The 21,869-nt window shown below is 39.7% G+C and overlaps 1 protein-coding gene and 1 pseudogene across 12 annotated transcripts in view; one reads left to right on the top strand and one right to left on the bottom strand.

The window, feature by feature from the left end:
• Positions 1-21,111, top strand: part of CNTRL (centriolin) — a 95,972-nt gene extending 74,861 nt beyond the window's left edge. For 4 of the 12 annotated variants that reach the window (XM_023223690.2, XM_023223688.2, XM_023223687.2 and 1 more), the window contains 18 exons: positions 1,027-1,157; positions 1,297-1,437; positions 1,540-1,666; positions 2,408-2,572; positions 3,630-3,789; positions 5,327-5,442; positions 5,525-5,742; positions 8,394-8,551; positions 9,889-9,962; positions 11,337-11,525; positions 11,940-12,165; positions 13,443-13,648; positions 15,252-15,392; positions 17,093-17,359; positions 17,524-17,586; positions 18,846-19,052; positions 20,303-20,413; positions 20,657-21,111. In XM_023223690.2, coding sequence (XP_023079458.1) covers positions 1,027-1,157; positions 1,297-1,437; positions 1,540-1,666; positions 2,408-2,572; positions 3,630-3,789; positions 5,327-5,442; positions 5,525-5,742; positions 8,394-8,551; positions 9,889-9,962; positions 11,337-11,525; positions 11,940-12,165; positions 13,443-13,648; positions 15,252-15,392; positions 17,093-17,359; positions 17,524-17,586; positions 18,846-19,052; positions 20,303-20,377 — 2,664 coding nt within the window. In that variant the 3' untranslated portion in view covers positions 20,378-20,413; positions 20,657-21,111. Of the gene's footprint in view, positions 1-1,014; positions 1,158-1,296; positions 1,442-1,539; positions 1,679-2,407; positions 2,573-3,629; positions 3,790-5,326; positions 5,443-5,524; positions 5,743-8,393; positions 8,552-9,888; positions 9,963-11,336; positions 11,526-11,939; positions 12,166-13,442; positions 13,649-15,251; positions 15,393-17,092; positions 17,360-17,523; positions 17,615-18,845; positions 19,053-20,302; positions 20,414-20,656 lie in introns of those variants that run through there. The other 8 variants (XM_023223691.2, XM_023223689.2, XM_031934013.1 and 5 more) reach the window with 8 other exon arrangements.
• Positions 20,176-20,338, bottom strand: LOC111550393 (annotated as a pseudogene).
• Positions 21,112-21,869: the final 758 nt, after the last annotated feature.

Below are 21,869 nucleotides of genomic sequence, written 5' to 3'. Positions count from 1 at the left end.
TAGGCAGAAAAAGAAACCAAGTTGATTAAAAAAAAAATTGTGGGCCGGGCACGGTGGCTCACACCTGTAATCCCAGAACTTTGGGAGGTCGAGGCAGGTGGATCACAAGGTCAGGAGATTGAGACCATCCTGGCTAACACGGTGAAACCCCGTCTCTACTAAAAATGCAAAAAATTAGCCGGCATGGCGGTAGGCGCCTGTAGTCCCAGCTACTTGGGAGGTTGAGGCAGGAGAATGGTGTGAACCTGGGAGGCGGAGCTTGCAGTGAGCCGAGATCACGCCACTGCACTCCAGCCTGGGCGACTGAGTGAGACTCCGTCTCAAAAAAAAAAAAAAAAGAAAAATTGTGTTTTTACCAACTCTTATATAGGAAGATTTTAAACATTTGCAAAGTATTTAATGTTTGTGTTTGTCAGCCATAATTACATTATCACCAGATCAATGCATTTTTACTTCACTTGATAATGACTATAGAGTACAGCAAGAATTTCTGTGTGGAGAGAATCTTGGTAAAATCACTTCATTACCACTTAGTTGGGTAGTTTTAATATTTTAAATGATATAATAGTATTACAGATTATTTTGAAATAAAAAGCATCTTTAGTTCCACTACTTTCAAGTGATTGTTTTTATATAGTCTTTCTGTCTTTATTGACACGTGTAGTTTTACATAGTTGCTCTCATAGTCCTTATATCATTTTATTTTTCTCAGCCAACATAGTGTTAACTTTCTTCTGTGTTGCTACATTGTCATCTGATCATTTTAAAGGCTACACAGTATTCCACTTTGTTAATGCATTATCACTTAGCCTATTATTTGTCAGGTCTTATATTGTTACACAATGAGCATTTTTCTGTAGTAGTTCTTTGCTTCTGAATTATTTACCAAGAATTAGAGTTATAGTGAATGGACATTTTTATGTCTTTCTGTATCATCTTGTTTTCCAAAAGAGATGTACTGGTTTACATGGCCAGTAGCTGTGAGTATTCTAACTGAATGGCTTTTAATGACAGTTTCTTTTCTAGACAAAAAATGCTGTCGAAAAGTTCACTGATGCCAAGAGAAGTTTATTGCAAACTGAGTCAGATGCTGAGGAATTAGAAAGGAGAGCTCAGGAAACTGCCGTTAACCTTGTCAAAGCTCATCAGCAGCTAAGGTAGGTGGATTCCCTAAGCCGTTGATGTACACATTGAGATGAATGAAAAGTTTGCTTCTAAGGGGATAATAATTGGTTTATGATAAATAATGCATGGTAAGTCTACAGGACCTGGGGGGAATAAAGCAATGTGCTTTAGATTACTCCAGGCTGATGCAAAGGATTTGGAGCAGCACAAAATCAAGCAAGAAGAAATCTTGAAAGAAATAAACAAAATTGTAGCAGCAGAAGACTCAGACTTCCAATGTTTAAGCAAGAAGAAGAAAAAACTGACCGAAGAGTAAGTAAGTCCCCTGTAGGGCTACAAGGGGTTTGTGCTGGAAGACAGCTCTGGGGTTCCGAGTCCCTTAGTATCTGCTCTAGTGTTGCTGGTGCTTTGTAGGCTTCAGAAACTGCAAAAAGATGTTGAGATGGCAGAACGCAATGAGGATCACCACCTGCAAGTCCTTAAAGAATCTGAGACGCTCCTTCAAGCCAAGAGAGCTGAGCTGGAAAAGCTGAAAAGCCAGGTATGCCGATAGACACATTGAAAAAACAACTGACACAGCACTGTATGATTATAAAAGTAATACATGTTTAATTGTAGAAAAGAATAAATGAGGCTATGTATTATAGTTGTTAATCATAAAGTCTGAACTAAATTTGAATCCCAACTCAATACAATATTTTTGAGTAAAAAAAGTGAGTCTCAAAACATGGTATACTCTATGATATCATTTCTGTTAAATGCCTTTATGAACACTTGTGGTTGTATTTTTAGTCAATACCAAAGTACAAAAGTGGTCATCTGATAAGGGGGATTCTGAGCATTTTCTGTTTTCTTCCTTTTGCATATCCGCGTGGTCTTCTTTTTTTGGTAAACAAATACGTATTGTCCTTAAAATTGTAACAAGTTTTTAATTTTAAAAATGATGCATTTTAAAAATCTCTGACTAACTTCCATCACTGAGGATGTCAAAATGGAATTAGGGTATAAAAATAAAAGTTCTTGGAAAACCATAACCTGAGAGATAATCATGATTGTCATATTGTTGTTCTTACTGTGATCACTGTGATTTGAGTGGTTTTAAGTATGTGAGCTCAAGGTTTTCATTAGGCATTTCACCCTTGCACTCCTTGCCTGGGTTTTCTGACTCTTGGGGGCTAGGCTATTAGCTCCTGATTTTACCTCACAACTAAATTATCTCCAGGTTAGCACGGAGGGCTGTATGGCCTTTGTCAAACTTACTCTTCCCTTTTCTTTAATACAGGTGACAAGTCAGCAGCAGGAGATGGCTGTCTTGGACAGGCAGTTAGGGCATAAAAAGGAGGAGCTGCATCTACTCCAAGGAAGCATGGTGCAGGCAAAAGCTGACCTCCAGAAAGCTCTGAGACTGGGAGAGACTGAAGTAGCTGAGAAGTGCAGTCACATTAAGGTGTGTTTTTTATTAGGTTTTCTGAAGAGTCCTAGGACAGTGCTATAGGTTTACTTTGATGTATTTTCATTGCTTCTCCCCAAATGAAAATATAAATTCCTGAAATCTTGCTTCCTCTGTAAAATCAATTTGTTATATATCCATGCAGTGGCTGTCATGTGTAGTCCCCCATGTTATTTTCTGGATATGCTCAAAGTTCTCCTGCCCCTGTACCTTTCTCATACCATTTCTTCTCCAGGAATTCCCTTTCTCCCCTATCACTAGCCTGATCTCACCTGTTTCTCATGACGCAGCTTCATGCCACCTCCTCTAAGAAAACTTCTGGCCGGGTGCAGTGGCTCACACCTGTAATCCCAGCACTTTGGGAGGCCAAGGCGGGCAGATCACGAGGTTAAGAGATTGAGACCATCCTGGCCAACATGGTGAAACCCCATCTCTACTAAAAATACAAAAATTAGCCAGGCATGGTGGCATGCACCTGTAATCCCAGCTACTCCGGAGACTGAGAAAGGAGAATTACTCGACCTCGGGAGGCGGTGGTTGCAGTGAGCCGAGATCGTGACACTGCACCCCGGCCTAGTGACCGAGTGAGACTCAATTTCAAAAAAAAAAAGAAAAGAAAACTTCTCTGACTTTTTTCTTTCTCTTGGAAGAAGGAGTTTCCTTCTTTTGAGTTTAGAAACAGTCTGTCTGCATGTTTCCTAGGGCATCTTAGCCTTTTGTGATCGTGTTTATGTTCCCTGCCTTACCACTCAACAAGGTGCTAAGCCCTTCCAGAGCAGGAGCCATGTCGCAGTCAGGCTTTTCTCTCTATAGCACATTGCCTTGCTTATAGTAATGTTGCAAATATATTTAGATGAAGAGAATATGTTACTTTCTTCTATTATATAGAAATAGGTTTCTGCAAAATATAATGCTGTTCTTGACATAAAAGGCAAAAATGAGCTTGTTTCCAAATTAGAATTTCTATGAAATAAAACAATAAATAACAGAACTTATTTTGAAGTAATTTTCATTTACAGTCACAGGAGGGGGTAACTTTTTTTTTCAAACACAGGAAGTAAAATCTCTTCTGGAAGAACTGAGTTTTCAGAAAGGAGAACTGAACGTTCAGATTAGTGAAAGAAAAACTCAGCTTACACTTATAAAGCAGGAAATTGAAAAAGAGGAAGAAAATCTTCAGATTGTTTTAAGGCAGATGTCTAAACATAAAACTGGTAAGTTTAAAGGAAAACAATCATACAAAGTTTGAGGTTGGAAATGTCTGTGTATTACAAGTCACAGAAAAAAATAAGAAATGGCCAAACAAACTGTAAAGTTTAACCTTACTACTAATAAGCAAAGAAAGCAGGTTATAAAAGGCATATGATGTTATTTTCTGCCATTTTAATTGATAAACTTTATTTAAAAGCAAAATAATCATGCTCATTGCTGATCAGAGTGTGCTGAAAGAAGAGCACACACAGTCTATCAACTGAGATGTAAACTGGAACAATCTCCCAGTGTTTCAAGACTCTTAAAATTCACACCTGTTGAACCAGTCAGCCCATTTCTACTCCTCCAGAAAGGGCAAGTATGTACATCACAGCAATATTTATAATGACAAAATTTGGAAACAGGCTGGGTGTGGTGGTTCATGCCTATAATCCCAGCTCTTTGGGAGGCTGAGGCAAGAGGATTGTTTGAGCCTAGGAGTTCAAAACTACCTGGGCAATGTAGTGAGACCCCATCTCTACAAAAATATTCAAAAATTAGCGATACACATTGATGTGCACCTGTAGTCTCAGCTATTTGGAAGGCTAAGCGGGGAGGATCCCTTGAGCTTGGGAGGTCAAGGCTGCAGTGAGCTATGATTATGCCACTATGCTCCAGCCTGGGAAACAGAGGAAGACCCTGTTTCACCACACCCCCTGCAAAATTGGAAACAGATGACCAATTTAAAAGTCATATTTTTAACATTTAATGACATACAAACATGCCCATGGGAAGAATGAAAAAAGTGGGTAAAAAATGAATATGGAGTATATAGTCCCAGTTTATTTTAAAATGTGTGAGAGTGAGTGTGTGCGTGCGCGTGCGCATGCATTCTTGGAACATCAAAATGCTATTGTAATAGTGATTTGGGGTGGTGAAATGATGGTGGGTTTTTATTTTTTTCTCTTACGCTTTTTTTTTGTATTTTCCAACTTTTCTGCAATAAGCAAATATCTCTATAATCAGAAAAAAAGTTAATATTTAAATATTTGTATTTCAAAGGCCAAAAAATTGTTATGTAAATCTCAGTCTGTATTTCAAAGTATTTTTAACTTATTTTGATCAATTTTATATAAAATGCTTTTAGTTGATTCTTTTATGTAGAAGCAAATGCTTTGGAACCAGATCTTTGTTAATTAAATGTTTTTGTTAAAATGTTTGTCTGTTTATTTATTTATATAGAGATGGGATCTTGCTCTGTCAACCAGGCTAGTCTCAAACTCCTGGGCTCAAGCAATCCTTACACTTCAGCCTGCCAAATGGCTGAGATTACAGGCACGTGCTGCTGCACCTGGCTTGTTAAAATGTTTTAAACAAATTAAATAGTATGTAACAATACTTTTAGAGAATTTTTTATTAAGAATAAAATTAGCACCATTAATTCAGCGCAACAGAATTTTAAAAATTGTATTAGTCAATAGCATTGTTTTCTGTTTCATTTTGTAAATGTTTTCCAAGTTCATTTAATATCATGGACCATGCTTTGTTTCTATCCCTTAGAACTAAAGAATATTCTGGACATGTTGCAACTTGAAAATAATGAGCTACAAGGTTTGAAGCTACAACGTGACCAAAAGGTAGCTGAATTAGAGAAGACTCAGGTGGCAGTGCTAGAGGTAATGAACAAAGCCATTGTACCTTTAAGAAACTGAGGTCTTTCTCATGTAGGATGTTTGAGTCCTCTTTTATCTGATTTAGGAGAAACTGGAGTTAGAGAATTTGCAGCAGATAGCCCAGCAGCAGAAAGGGGATATAGAGTGGCAGAAGCAGCTCCTTGAGAGGAATAAACGAGAAATAGAACGAATGACTGCTGAGTCCCGAGCTTTACAATCATGTGTTGAGTGTTTGAGCAAAGAAAAGGAAGATCTCCAAGAGAAATGTGACATTTGGGAAAAAAAGTTGGCACAAACCAAAAGGTGAGAGCAAGAACAAATAAGCTTGCAGGATCACTTCTTCAGGCCAAGACATTATAAACATGCTAGAAAAAATTTGGAAAATAGAGAAAAGGATAAAATACACCACAAACTTGGTATCATAATACATTTTGCCAGTTGCATTGTTTGGTGAATTTCTCTCTAGCTTTTTTTTTTTTTTTTTCCTCAAAAGCATTTTTTAAAAATCTATTGTGCTTTTTTTAAGTAAAATAATACATGCTGGAAATAAATGGAGATACATATCTTGTTCATGGACCAGAAGACAGCATTGTTAAAGATTTAGTTCTCTTCAAATTGATCTCTAGATTCAAAACAGTTACAATTAAAATCTCAATAGCCTTTTCTTGTGGAAATTGACAAGCTGGTTCTGAAATTATATGAACCTAGAATCAAATTATTCTAAGACCTACAATAGAATTTATACAGTTTTTTAGATATGACACCAAAACAACTTTTAGAAAGTAGAACAAAAATTTAGGACTAACACTACCTGATTGCAACACTTTTATAAGCCTGTAGTAATCAAAACACTGTGGTATTAGTATAAAGATGAACATATAGATCAATGGAACAGAATAGAAAGTCTAGAAATAAACTGACATATATGTGAACAACTGATTTTGATGAAGATACAAAGGCATCTTTTTCAGTAAAGAAAAGATGGTCTTTTAGAAAAATGTTGCTGAAACAATTGGATATACAAAACCAAAAAAAGAACCTCAATTCATACCTCACTCTGTATAATATATAAATATTAATTTAAAATGAGGCCAGGCATGGTGGCTTATGCCAGTAATCCCAGCGTTTTGGGAGGCTGAGGCAGGAGGTTCACTTGAGCCCAGGAGTTTGAGACCAGCCTACGCAATTAGAAAGACCCTGTGTCTGCAACAACAACAAAAAAAATTAAAAATAGCCAGGTTGGGAAGCTGAGGTGGGAGAATTGTTTGAGCCTGGGAGGTCGAGGCTGCAGTGAGCCATGATGATACCACTGCACTCCAGCCAGGGTGACAGAGTGAGACCCTGTCTCAAAAAATATGTATATATACACATTTATTTTTATGTTTATATATAGGACCATGATCATATATGTAAAACCTAAATATAAAACTTCTAGAAGAAAACATAAAACATAGTAGAAAACTTTTGTGACCTTGGAGTGGGCACAAATTCTTGGTATGACACCAAAAGCATGATCCATAAAATAATAAATTGATACAATTAGACTTCAAAATTTAAAACATCTGTTCCTCAAAAGACACTGTTAAGGTAATGAAAAGATATGTCACAGATTGGGAAAAAAATATATGCAACCCATGTATCTGATAAAGGACTTGTGTTCAGAATACATATATAAAGAACTCTCAAAACTCAATAAGAAAATAACCCAGTTATTTAAATGGGCAAAAGATTTGAACAGACATTTCATTACAGAAGATAAATGGATGGCAAATAAGCACATGAAAAGATACGCAGGATCATTAATCATTACGGAAATGCAAATTAAAACCACAGTGAGATATCACTACACACCTATTAGAACAACAACCATACCAAATGTTAATATTAACCAGCAACTTTCTTTTTCTTTCTTGAGACGGGAGTCTCTGTCACCCAGGCTGGAGTGCAGTGGCTCACTGCAAGCTCCGCCTGCCGGGTTCACACCATTCTCCTGCCTCCGCCTCCAGCGTAGGTGGGACTACAGGCACCCGTTACCACGCCCGGCTAATTTTTTGTATTTTTAGTAGAGACGGGGTTTCACTGTGTTAGCCAGGATAGTGTCGATCTCCTGACCTCGTGATCTGCCCGCCTCGGCCTCCCAAAGTGCTGGGATTACAGGCGTGAGCCACCGCATCCAGCCGGAAGTTTCATATATGATTGAGGGGCATGTAAAATGGTATTAAGTAACTGTTTAACTTTGGAAGACAGTTTAACAGTTACTTAAAAATCAAACATACACCAACCGGAAGATCTAGCCATTCCACTCCTAGGTATTATATTTATTCAAGAGAAATGAAAGCATATTTCTACACAGTGTGTATACTAATGTTCATGACAGCCTTATTTGTAATAGCCAAAGACTAGAAATGACCCAAATGTCTATCACCTGGTAAACAGAAACAAATTGTGGTATATCCACACTGTAGAATACTACTCAGCAGTAAGAAGGGAATGAAGTATTGATACACACAACATGGATGAATCTCAAAGTAACTACGCTGAGTGAAAGAAGCCAGACCAAAAGCAAGTTCACACTGTATGAGTCCCTTTATATACTACAATACATGCTCATGCATGTCTGCTATATGGACAGATCCTACTGTACATACAATTGTTTTCTACTTTTTTTATTGTCACAGCTCCATTTTTATCAGATTTTTGGAATTCTGAATGTTATCCATGTTTTTAATCTATGATTTTTATAAAACTTCAATTTAATGAGTCATTTGAAAAAAGTCTCCACTTAGAAAGCTGATAAGATTTTGAAAATGAGTTGTCTTAAATTTCGTGAAGATTTATAATCTTTTATACTTTCCATAACTGTATGTTGTGAAAGGATAACACTGTTCCTCAGTCATCTCCTGTGTGTGCTTGAATATTTTATATTTGACAGTCTGACTTATTCTCTGTGATAGGGTTTTAGCAGCAGCAGAAGAAAATACCAAAATGGAGCAATCAAACTTAGAAAAGTTGGAATTGAATGTCAGAAAACTGCAGCAGGAACTAGACCAACTAAACAGAGACAAGTTGTCACTGCATAACGACATTTCAGCAATACAACAGCAGCTCCAAGGTATAAGGCAGCAGAACAGTGAAAGTGTGATTTCGTTCCCCTTTTCCCCTTTGTTAGTTTCTTTGTTTGATTTTTCTTATGGCAGAAGTAATTCCTGCTAAGGAGCATGGAGTTTCTTTCTAAAATTAGATTGTGGTAATGGTTGCACAACTCGGAAAATACTAAAAGCCTTTGAATTGTACACTTTAAATAGGACCTAATATGTGAATTTTATCTCAAAGTCAGTTAAAAAAAAAAAAAAAAAAACCTAATTCATCTTCATCTTCCTTAGAGAACAATTTTAAAACATAATAAAAAGAAATAAAAATTGCTGTTTACCTCGCTCCTCATAGATTCCTAGTAACAGTTTGGTGAATATCCTTCCAGATTTTTCCTAGGGGTGTGTGTCTAGTTTGAAAAGCAAAGATGTAAATAATGAAGATTTAAAAATTATCAAATGTTTATAAATATAATTTATTTAGAAATTGCTGAGTAATTCTATCTAATAATATACTTGTTGAACATTTTTTATGTCCTTGATATTTCATTTTCTCATTTAGTCCTCATAACATATTTTTTTTTTTTTTTTTTGAGACGGAGTCTTGCTCTGTCGCCCGGGCTGGAGTGCAGTGGCGCGATCTCAGCTCACTGCAAGCTCCGCCTCCCGGATTTACGCCATTCTCCTGCCTCAGCCTCCCGAGTAGCTGGGACTACAGGCGCCCGCCATCTCGCCCGGCTAGTTTTTTGTATTTTTTTTTTTTTTAGTAGAGACGGGGTTTCACCGTGTAGACCAGGATGGTCTCGATCTCTTGACCTCGTGATCCACCCGTCTCGGCCTCCCAAAGTGCTGGGATTACAGGCTTGAGCCACCGCGCCCGGCCAGTCCTCATAACATTTTTATGAGATAAAAATTATTTTACTCATTTGTAAATAAGGAAACTGAAGCTTAGTTTTCTTGTGACTGCTTAAATGAGAAGTGACTTGCTAGAGGTCACACAGCTAGTAATTGACAAAGCCAGTATAGATATAAAATTTATTCCCAAATTGCCTTCCTGAAAGGTTAAGTTTCTATTTCTACCAGCAATGCAGAAGGTAGCTGTTTTTAAACTATGCACCTAACATTATCTGTAATTTTTTCGTTGTGAGATTTTGAACATGAAAATCTTTAAAAACCTGAGCTCCAAACCCAAATGTGGATTGTGCATATAACTATCTTTTGGCCTTTAATGAGATAGTGTGGCATAGTCATACATGTAACAGAAGTAAGCGTAAAATAACTTCTCTACTTGTTGGGAATGCTAATGGGAATCTATATGTACGTATGTATTTCTTATTTCATGAGAATGTCATTTCTGTAGAAAAACAAGAAGCAGTAAACTCACTGCAGGAGGAACTAGCTAATGTCCAAGACCATTTGAACCTAGCAAAACAGGTAAGGTTAACAAATGTAATATTCTAGTAGTATACTGAGGGTATGCAGACAATTGGTTTAAATAACAAAGAAATCAAGTAGGCTGGTTCCTCTTCACAACAGCAGATACTGTAGGGCCATTTATATAACATAACCATCACATAAATAAAAGTTTTGGTGGAGAGCAGTGGTTTGCTAATTTATTTTAGCCTTAGAACTCTTGATACAAACAAAGTTTTACTCAAAGCTAGTAAGTAGGGTGGTGGCTAGACCAGAGCCCAGCAGCAGTCTCTCAGCAGCCCTTCTTGGGGCTTCAGGGACCAGATGGGTCATCTGTAATCCATGGCACAGATGAGGCCTTTAAAGGCTGGGCTTAGATTTGATTACTCCTTGAGCCATAGAGTAACCGTCAAATCTGGGCCTCTATCTTGTCAGATACTGAATATAGCAGATTTTTGGCCCTTGTACTTCTAATGATTTTCTTAAAGGGAATTCAGTGTTGTCCTGTGAGACTAGTGCTGTAATTCAGAGCACTTCAGGCGAGTTCTAGACCTTAGTTTCTATTATGTAAATTAAGAGTTATGCCAGGTGCGGTGGCTTGCACTTGTAATCCCAGCACTTTGGGAGGCTGAGGCGGGCAGATCACCTGAAGTCGGGAGTTCAAGACTAACCTGATCAACATGGAGAAACCCCATCTCTACTAAAAATACAAAATTAGCTGGGCGTGGTGGCGCATGCCTGTAATCCCAGCTACTCGGGAGGCTGAGGCAGGATAATCACTTTTACCCGAGACCTGGAGGTTGCCGTGAGCCGGCATTGCACCATTGCACTCCCGCCTGGGCAACAAGAGCGAAGCTCTGTCTCAGAAAAAAAAAAAAAAGTTACATTAGACACAGGCTGGGTATGGTGGCTCACGCCTGTAATCCCAGCACTTTGGGAGGCCAAGGCAGGTGGATCACTTGAGGCCAGGAGTTGGAGATCAACCTGGCCAACATGGTGAAACCCCATTTCTACTAAAAAGACAAAAAGTTAGCTGGGCGTGGTGGCATGTGCTTGTAGTCCCAACTACTCAAGAGGCTGAGATGGGAGGATTGCTTGAACCTGGGAGGCAGAGGTCACAGTGAGCCAAGATCATGCCACTGCGCTCCAGCCTTGGCAACAGAGCAAGACTGTCGAAAAAATAAATGAATGAATAAATAAATAAATAAATAAATAAAATAAAAGTTGGATTAGACATCTAAATTCTCTTGTACCTATAAGTTTATTGAGATAATAAAGGAAATAATAAACTTTTATGCCTCTCATTCTGTCACTTAGTAGATACTGGATTGGCACCTGGCCACCTCTAGTAAAGATAGCTTTATTAGTAGTTTCCACTTGTTCTTTCACCTAAAGGACCTGCTTCACACCACCAAGCATCAAGATGTATTGCTTAGTGAGCAGACCCGACTCCAAAAGGACATCAATGAATGGGCAAATAGGTTTGAAGACTGTCAGAAAGAAGAGGAGACAAAACAACAACAACTTCAAGTGCTTCAGAGTGAGATTGAAGAAAACAAGCTCAAACTAGTCCAACAAGAAATGGTACTACACATTTATGATTTTATATAAAAGAAGCATTTTGTGGCTCATGTGAGCCTATTTTTCCCCTGGCAGAAAGCTGCTGAGAAATATCCCCCATAGGACTGTGTGTCGCTTAACTGCCCTGTGTAGCCATGGGTGGCGTTTACACCAACTATGTGACTTAGAGACCTTTAATGATCATAGAACATCGGTCCTGTAAAGATACTTAATGGCCACGTGCCATTTGCTGCTTTAATCCCCTCCTCACATGCTAGCCAGACAGCTTCCCAAGCCCTCTTGATCACCTCTGTAATGGAATTGTCCCTGTGGGCTGTCTTCTGCTTTCTTCTGAACTGGAATCTGTCTCATGTCCATGCAGGTTCTCTGGGACACTATTTGTTGTTTTATGACTAATCAAGATTATTCTTTATTAAGATGTTTCAGAGACTCCAGAAAGAGAGAGAAAGTGAAGAAAGCAAATTAGAAACCAGCAAAGTGACACTGAAGGAGCAACAGCATCAGCTGGAAAGGGAATTAACAGACCAGAAAAGCAAACTGGACCAAGTGCTCTCAAAGGTGCTGGCGGCTGAAGAGCGTATTAGGATTCTGCAGGAAGAGGAGAGGTGGGGTGAGAGCCTGGAGAAGACGCTCTCCCAAACTAGTATGTATTCTGGAACTTCTCACTGGGAGATGGGGTATGGGTTGGCTCTGCTGGTTGTCTTGCAAAAGTATTTAAAGAGATCCAGACCCCAGCCAGAGCCAGGAGAGGAAGCAGGAGAAGTTAAAGCAGGAGGTATGACAGCCCTGTGAAAGATGAGGAAGCAGGTTCAGAGAAGAGATGTGATCCTGAGACTGACCAGAAAGTCCTTCCTTGCTCGTATTGTCTCCTTTGAGAATGCCATCTCAAGAAAGTGGAACATTCAAGTGAATAACTGCCAAAAGATACTCTTAAAGGATATTACCTTTGAGCTTTGGGAATAATGATCTCCTTCATCTCAAGTGTCAAAAAAAATCATATTAACAGTTCTTCTGTCCAGATTTGGCCTAGTGAATGGTACCAGAATACAGGTGTTTGCTTTTAAGTCAGTTTGTTCTCTCTTGAACCATATATAAATGAAGTTGACATGGGAATCCAGGGTAAATGATTGTTCTCACATCAGTAAATGGTTTTTCTCTTTCTTAGGCTCCAGGGTTTAATAATGCTTGGAAAATGTTGTGGGCTTGGGGATCTGAAAGGGTTATTATTCCTTTTTCCCTGGGAACTCTTGATATACGCAGACCCAATAATTTCATTATTAAAATGAAACTTAAAAAAAATATGTCCAGTTCTGATCATGCCAGAGTTGTTGAAAAGTAAAATCTGGGTGACGAGAAAAATATCTTTTAAATGTCACTTTTATTTTGTAAGCATTCTCTGTCGAGTACTCACTATGTACCAAGCGTTTGCATACATGATTCTAACTGAACATCAGGAAATGTATTCCTCATTATAAAATGGGGCTTATGCCAGTGTAGGAGGTAGCTCCAAATCCTGTGCACTTTCCACTGCACTACCTCCTCTGGAAGGACGTTGTACTGGTGTGTCTCCCTTTATGAAAATCAGTGTTTATAAAAAACATTTCATCTGTTCCACACACTTCAGGATTGGTGCTGGGTTTCCTCTCACTGGTCTCAAAGAGTTGAAAGAGAAGATAGTGGCTGTCTGTCACTCTGGGATCAGTCTCTCCAGGAACCAATTACTTCAAAAGGCACCCTTATCTGGGTCTTTTTCTGGGCCTTTGAAGTGTGGGTCAGGGTAGGCTTGTAAGACTTTGTAATGGAGGAGAGCACCTGCATGGGTCACATATCACCATTATGCATCTGCCACAAGGGAAGGGGAGCTCTGCCCACAGTTGGCTCGGGCTCTTTAGCTAAACCAGCTGCAAATGCTCATTTCAGAACGGCAGCTTTCAGAAAGGGAGCAGCAATTGGTGGAGAAGTCAGGTGAGCTGTTGGCCCTCCAGAAAGAGGCAGACTCTATGAGGGCAGACTTCAGCCTCCTGCGGAACCAGTTCTTGACAGAAAGAAAGAAAGCTGAGAAGCAGGTGGCCAGCCTGAAGGAAGCACTTAAGATCCAACGGAGCCAGCTGGAGAAAAACCTTCTTGTGAGTACCTGCTGCCGTGGCAGTTTGTGAGGAAATGATAAATTTAAAATTTTAAACTGCAATACCACTTCAACATAGAGAAAATAAATTAGCCATCAACATAGTCCTGAACCCAACTGTTGTTATTGGTGTATTTATGCATCATTTGTCCTTGAAGCTGATGGTAAGTTTTACCTGGGACAGGGGTGCAGCCTCAAAGGAGCTCTGGCTGGCTGGGGAGACTGTCGTGTGAACAGCCATTATCAGCACAAAGTAGAGAGCACGTTCTGCCAGTGAGCCTCAGTTTACACCTCCACTGGCGGGTGGAGGGGGTATTGAAGAAGCCTTCTCTAGACGGTTTTTTTTTTTTTTTAGATGGCATCTTGCTCTGTCTCCCAGGCTAGAGTGCAGTGGCGCGATCTCGGCTCACAGCAGCCTCCGCCTCCCGGGTTCAAGTGATTCTCATGCCTCAGCCTCCTGAGTAGCTGGAACCACAGGTGTGCGCCACCACGCCCAACTAATTTTTGTATTTTTAGTAGAGATGGGGTTTCACCAGGTTGACCAGGCTGGTCCTGAACTCCTGTCCTCAGGTGATCCACCTGCCTCAGCCTCCCAAGGTGCTGGGATTACAGGTGTGAGCTATTGCGCCCGGCCCACAGATGGTTTATTTTTATTTTTATTTTTATTTTCAAGACAGAGTCTTGCTCTGTCACCCAGTCTGGAGTGCAGTGGCATGATCTCAGTTCACTGCAACCTCCACCTCCCAGGTTCAAGCAATTATCCTGTCTCAGCCTCCTGAGTATCTGGAATTACAGGCGCGTGCCACCACGCCTGGCTAATTTTTGTATTTTTAATAGAGTGGGGTTCACCATGTTGGCCAGGCTGGTCTCGCACTCCTGACCTTGTGATCCATACGCCTTGGCCTCCTAAAGTGCTAGGATTACAGGCGTGAGCCACCGTGCCCAGCCAGTTTTATTACACTGCTGTAGTCAGTGCTTACAAATTTTTCTCAGCCTGCCCTTTTTGGCCAACATTAGCTTTAATCATTATCCTAAAACCAGGAAGCTCAATCTACCATGCTTTCATCCTTGAAATAAATTTGGGAAGTGACACTCAGGTCAGAATAATTTATGGTGGATGGAGGCAGCTGAGCAGCAATGGAACTGTCAAGGGTGTGGATTTTTCCAGTACCCTCTGGAGGGATTAGTGGAGCCCTGTTCTATGAAAGGAATTTTTAAACCATGTGTGTCTCTCAAAGGGGATACACTTCTAACTAGTGATAGGCCAGATCATCATACAGATGGAATGTAGATGTCTCAGATTTAACCCTACCAGTAACCCTGTGATGATGGCTATTATTATTCTCATTTTACAGACAATTAATGAAGACTTAGAAAGGGTTAGTAGCTTATTATCAAAGGTGATGCTAACAGGCTCTGACGTGTATATACTCCCAGCTGTATTTAATCTGCCCATGAAAGGAAGATAGAATTATCCCCATTTGACAGCTAGTGAAGCTGAGGCCCAGATGGGGAATGAAGTTATAGAGCTAGTGAGTGTGTAAGCCAGCAAACCACACCTCCACTTGTTGGATCACAGAGTTATTTTCTTCCTCCTGTGCTAGGAGCAAAAACAGGAGAACAGCTGCATGCAAAAGGAAATGGCAACAATTGAACTGGTAGCCCAGGACAACCATGAGCGGGCCAGGCGCCTGATGAAGGAGCTCAACCAGATGCAGTATGAGTACACGGAGCTCAAGAAACAGGTGTGTGCCCAGGAAGCCCAGCTGGCCAGCCTGGGGAGAGAGGACTCACTGGGCTCAGGCAGATTGTATTGTTTTTAATATCCCTTCTATAGTAGTATAGAAAAACTGATTATAAGAATGTTCTTTAAGTCAAATCTGGTTTTTTAGCCTTAACATTTAGAAATGCACCTCCACTATTTGTTAAAAATATACTTTCAAAATTCTCTTAAATTTGACCAGCTCTTAAAATGTTAGTTTTTCAAGGAAAAAAGGTAATTCTTGAGCATCATATTTCATGTCCCAAAGAACTACGTTGAAATGTTAGATTTTATGCCATAAACAAGTCTATAGGAGCCAAAACCTCCCCTACCCCTTGAGCAAGAAAAGATGGTCCAGGGGGAAACCTTTGATATCACATAATGTAGCCAGGCAGAGAGTGTTAAACCAGCTCATGCCTGGACTGGTAGAGTCTCTAATCCTTGATGTCTCTAGTGTCCTTTAGATAAAGTATCTGGGCCATCCCTGAACTCTAGCAGGGGCTGCTGTGGCCACTCATTTGGCCCTGCTATACTTAGTCCTTTGGATGACCCCACGTGGCCATTCTAGTTTCATCTGTGCTTCCAGTCCCCTGACGCCCCACATATACCTACCATTTGATTCAAGAAAAAATAACTAAAAACAATTATTTAAAGACCACAAGCCCTTAGTGATTTTGCCTTTGCAAATTTGGTAAGGCAATTAGCAGTAGGTATAAATCTCATTTTCACTAAGCTGTATATGGGGTGGAGCCACAGAGTAGTCTCAGGCATCAAATGCAATTGGTAACACTTTAAGAAACCTCTAGGCTGGGTGCGGTGGTGCATTCCTGTAATCCCAACACTTTAGGAGGCCAAGGTGGGTGGATCGCTTGAGCTCAGGAGTTCAAGACCAGCCTGGGCAACATGCCGAGACCTCGTCTCTACTAAAAATACAAAAAGTAGCTAGGTGTGGTGGCATACACCTGTAGTCCCAGCTACTCAGGAGGCTGAGGTGGGAGGATTGCTTGAGCCTGGGAGGTTGAGACTGCAGTGAGCCAAGATTGTGCCACAGCACTCCAGCCTGGGTGACAGAGCAAGACCCTGTCTTTAAAAAAAAAAAAAAAAAATGTATATTGCTCAAGCCACCAGATTCTTCACTTATAAAATTCCAGCATTAGCATTTATAATCCAGATCACTTATGACTTATTTCAGTAAATGGCCCTTTTCTCATTTGTGGCTTACTCTAGTTGCCAGTTGGGTGCCACTGAGGTACTTCATGTAAATTCTCACTTAGTTTTCACATTTCTGAGCAGAAGTTATTTATCTCCATGTATAAATGAGGTCATGGAGGATCAGATGGTAGCCTACTTACCCTAAGTCATACTGGTAATACTGGAAATGAGACTGGTAACTAGCTTTGTCTGACTCCAAAGAGATTGTCTTCTATAGAGTAATTCACCTTCAACGAACTTTATGCACGTGCCTTTTCTAAATGAAAGCTGTTCCAGTGAAAATGCCAATAAAATAATTTATTCAGTAGCTTATAGATTCTTGAGTATCTGAAAAATCACAAGTTTTTACAGTTCTAGTAATTATAGTAGTTGATATTTATAGATCTTTAAATACGTGGCACATCATTCAGCTCAATTCCAAGTAAGTCTGAAATTTTATACAATGATATTTGACACCAACTCACTGTTTAGATGGCAAACCAAAAAGATTTGGAGAGAAGACAAATGGAAATCAGTGACGCAATGAGGACTCTTAAATCTGAGGTGAAGGATGAAATCAGAACCAGCCTGAAGAATCTCAATCAGTTTCTTCCAGAAGTACCAGCAGATCTAGAAGCTATTTTGGAAAGAAACGAAAACCTAGAAGGAGAATTGGAAAGCTTGAAAGAGAACTTTCCATTTACCATAAATGAGGGACCTTTTGAAGAAAAACTGAACTTTTCACAAGTTCACATAATGGTAAGGGTTTATCCTGCTATTCTCTGGGTTCATAGGATTGATCGCCTCCCCCAGCCAAGCTGAAACACAGATGTGGGGGTGCTGGGGTAGGGGAGGGAAAGGCTGGTTGGCTTCCACTTATAGCAGCAGTGGTATCTGATATCTCCATTTTCCCTCTGAGAAAGGATGAGCACTGGCGTGGAGAAGCACTCCGGGAGAAACTGCGTCACCGGGAAGACCGACTCAAGGTTGCCCTTTAAAACAAACAAAAAACCAGTATGAGATACTGGGCACGGAGGGGAGGGGAAAGTTACATTTACCTGATGCTTTCATCACTGCTGTTGCAGCACTGCCGGCAGTGTCAGGGATGGCATGTGTCTGAAGCTCTGAGGAGTTGGTGTCACACAGTAAACGGCAGTCAGTGTTCAAAGCAATGACTTGTGTTGATTCCAGTGTTCTTTAACCTATGTAATGCTGCTTTACCTCAGCTAGAACTGATAGAATCTAAGTATTTGGGACAGGAAGTAGAAACACAGTGATGAACTATAAGGTTATCACAGGCCAGCGATGGCAGGAAAGATGTGGGATACTGGAAAAGTAGGCTGAATGTCAGTTAAGGAATTGTTTGGCTCCGAACATGTTGACTTTGAAGGCCTTGTGAGATACCCAGGGAAGGATATCTGTCTGCAGGCAGCCAAAAATAGGAGGCTAGGATTACTGATCAGTGTTGACCTAAAGATTTGAGAGTTAAAAGTATAGATGGGAGGTTACATTTATTTGGGGGGAATGGCTATGTAGACAGTATGGGGTGAGAGAGTGCAGTGCTATAGTATTGAGTGGAGCCTTGTGATGTCCAACAATAGTCTCCAGCCATGTGTGGTTATTTAAATTTTAATAAATTATAATTAAGTTAAAAATTCAGTTATTCATTTGCCACATTTCAAGTGCTCAATAGCCACGTGGCTTTCTATATTGATAGCCAGAGGTAGAACAGTCCCATCATTGCAGAAAGTTCTGTTGGACAGCGCTGCTATAGACTTTGAGAGAATTTGATTATAGCAGGGGCAAAAGCCAAAAAGTAGTATGAAGTTGAGGATTAAATACCTAGTGAGTTTATAGACAAGAAACTAAGGCTTAGGAAAAAAAATACATAATCAGGAGACACTCCAGGTGTCAAGTATAAACTAACTGATCTCAGTCATAACAGAGAAGGAAAAAAGAGATGAGGCAATAATTTAATGGAGAAGCAAGGGATACAGAAATCCTAAGCACTGCTAGCATGGAAAAAACGGGCCAAGTGAAAGGCCCAGTTAATGACAACACAGAAAAGTAAAGGATGCTCACTAAGTATCCACCTGGCACCTCCTACGATTCTTTTTAAAGATGAACATTTTCAACAACCATTCCTGTTAGCCAGATTTGCCTGTCAAGTGTATGTGAGGAAGCTGAGCTGTAGTTCTGGTGCATTTCTTCTGTGTCAAACCCTAAGTCTTGTAACACTTTTCAGGCCCAACTTCGACACTGTATGTCCAAGCAAGCAGAAGTATTAATTAAAGGAAAGCGGCAGACAGAGGGCACTTTACACAGTTTGAGAAGACAAGTAGATGCTTTAGGGGAACTGGTCACCAGCACCTCTGCAGATTCAGCATCGTCACCCAGTCTGTCTCAGCTGGAGTCTTCCCTCACAGAGGACTCTCAACTTGGACAAAATCAGGTAAGCAGCAGCTCTTTTTAAAAACAAAACAATAGCGTGGGGTTGTTTTTTGTTGTTGTTGTTTTTTTGAGACAAGGTCTTGCTTGGTACCGTCACGGCCCACTGCAGCCTTGACCTCCCAGGCTCAAGCGATCCTCCCACCTCAGCCTCCCATGTAGCTGGGACTACAGGCACACACCACCACACTTGTCTTAGCAAAGACTTGGTAGAGGTGGATAAGCTGATGGCTTAGGAAACAGACTACAACTGCAGATTGGATGACCTGGCAGGGATATAGTTAATTAATGTCCTCCACTTCTGGATTTCTTTATTTTCTACTCTGTCAATATAAAGAGCTTAGACCTGTGAGGCCAATATGAGTCCTAGTTTAGTCTGTCTCCCTGCATTTTGTAACTTCCATTTAAGAAGTTGGAATTCAGACCTCTTAACCTAGGGTCTATAAAAACCCTGAATTTCACAAAGGTTTTCTGTGTGAGCTTAGATAAGGTTAATAAGCATTTAAGAGGAACATGAAATATGCTCATGGAACTGGTAAGTAGTAGCACACGTAACTGTCAGAGATAGGTAACAGCTTCCATTTTCGAGCGCCTATTGTGTGCACATAAAAAACTTTATATACATTATCCAATTTCTACATCCTTGGAGGTAGGAATTATCCCTTTATATAGATAAGTAATCTGTACAAAATGATAAATGATTTGGTCAAGGACATAGCAAAGGACAACAGTAGGACTTACGGGCTAATCTGTCTTTACCACAGAGCAGTATATTTTAATGGTGGAGCCACAAGGAGCTTTCAAAAACTGTTGCCTTTTTAATATGCCCAAGGTGGGCAAGTGACTTACCTAGGTCACACAGCTAATAGCAGCAGGGCCATCTGAATATGATTATCTGTGGTGGGAAACAGTCAGGTAAAGGCCAAAATCATCATGGGCCTCAGGGCAGGGTTCGAGGAGGAGTGTGAGAGGCACTGGGCATTGAATAGGGAAGCTTTAGGGATAAGACAGCCCAGAGTAGTGGGAGAAGAGTACACAAGGGCTTAAGAGCCAGGTTCAATTACCAGCTCAAGGTGGCAGCCAGATTTATTTAGGTGCTTACGCACAATGGGTAGGGGCGAGATTGGTAGAATTATTTAGAAGTCTGGGGTTGTAATCCAGGCCTATGTGGGATAAAAGCCTGAACTAGTTAAAAGTTACGGGGCTGGCTTCTGAGCCTAACACTTTATTTCCCTTCTTTTCTGGTAAGAATAGATACTACACTTGATCTTAGCCAAAAGGCTGAGAGCTCCTTCCAACAAGTTCTACAAGGTCCATCAGAACCACTAGACAGTTACCGGCACTGATGCCATCCCTGCTCACTGGGTAAATGTTAGAGTTTTTTTTTTTTTAAACTAGAACTTTTAATTGGAGGATCTTGAATTTTAGCAGTTTTAAGAATAACTTTTTTTTCTCTCAGAATTTTGTACACTGGTTTATCTTAAGACATTTTTACAAAGAGGTACTCAAAATATGTAATTTACCTATAAGCCATCATGCCATCACTTAGTTAAGACTGTTTTTACTGTTTCAAAAATTTGATTTATCCTTCCTTCTGTCTTATTGTAGGAAAAGAATGCCTCAGCCAGATGAGGGATACTGTCTTGTGTAAATATATTCAAGGAAAGCACCTCCGCTACCTCACTGACTTCATAATTGGAATGTCACTTGTTTTTTTTTTTAATCAAGATCCAGTGAACTAAGATTCTGAAACTCCACTGTAGTTTATTTTGCCTGTACCATTAATGCCAATGTTTTTATAAATAACTTGTACATAGTACATATGGGAATAGTTGCATATGGGAATTTAAACCATGTGGCTGAGCCTTTTTGTTTGTATCTTTGTAACTTTTTTTTTTTTTTTTTTTAAACCAGTGGTTTTAACCGCATGTCTGAACCTACAAACTGGTAAATCTTATTTACAAAAAGAATGTACTTAAGGCCCTCTTTGTTTATAGTGTCGAGTTATTTTTGAATTTTGCTTGAAATCTATTTTTCATATGAAAATAAAAGATAACAATCAACCTGGGTCTGTCCGCTGATGTTACACTTCACAGGTAATTCTATGGAAAAGCTGTCAAGTTTTTACCTTAATTCCAAGTAAGTAAGCTTTCAGGTGGTTTTCTTTTACCTGGAGGTTGAAGTACATTATACTTATCAATGAAGGTTTCATCATTTGTTAATACATCAATTATAAAACTATTATGCTTCAGATGCCTTTCCTCAGCCAACGTATTCTTTGGTGGAGAATCAGGAAAATGTTGTACCTTGGAGAGTATGACCCAGTGATAAATTCAGATTGTGTTGCCTTTAAAAATTTTGAACTACCATAATTAACAGCTCAACTCCATGATGTATACATTTCTTTAAAAACTAGAATAGCAACTACTCTCACAGGCTGGCATAATTATTCCCAAGGGGGAAATATGTAGTAAGTTTTAAAATATTCTCGGGAACTCTTTTCTAGATCACTAGACAGCTTTTGAGTCACAACAGGCATATTACCATGTTACTATAATACAGAACAGCACAGTGCAGTAATCCCTCACCACCAAGGTTTTTATTCCAAAACAGTTATTTGGCTAGAAGTGGACTGTTAAGATATGGCATCAATGGAGTTACAATAAAGACAATGAAAGTGACAATTTATTAATACACAGTAAGTTCTAGAAGGCATCTACTTTCAAAACAAAACTTGATTTCTTTTGTATTTACATTTTTTTGTTTCAAGTCTTAGCAAAATGCTAAAAGGCCTGGCCTAGTCACAATTATTGACATCCTT

The sequence above is a fragment of the Piliocolobus tephrosceles genome, chromosome 14 (genome assembly GCF_002776525.5).
Source record: "Piliocolobus tephrosceles isolate RC106 chromosome 14, ASM277652v3, whole genome shotgun sequence".
In the NCBI taxonomy this organism is placed as follows: domain Eukaryota; kingdom Metazoa; phylum Chordata; class Mammalia; order Primates; family Cercopithecidae; genus Piliocolobus; species Piliocolobus tephrosceles.
The sequence above is the reverse complement of the archived record's forward strand: the minus strand, read 5'-3'. Positions and strand labels throughout refer to the sequence as shown.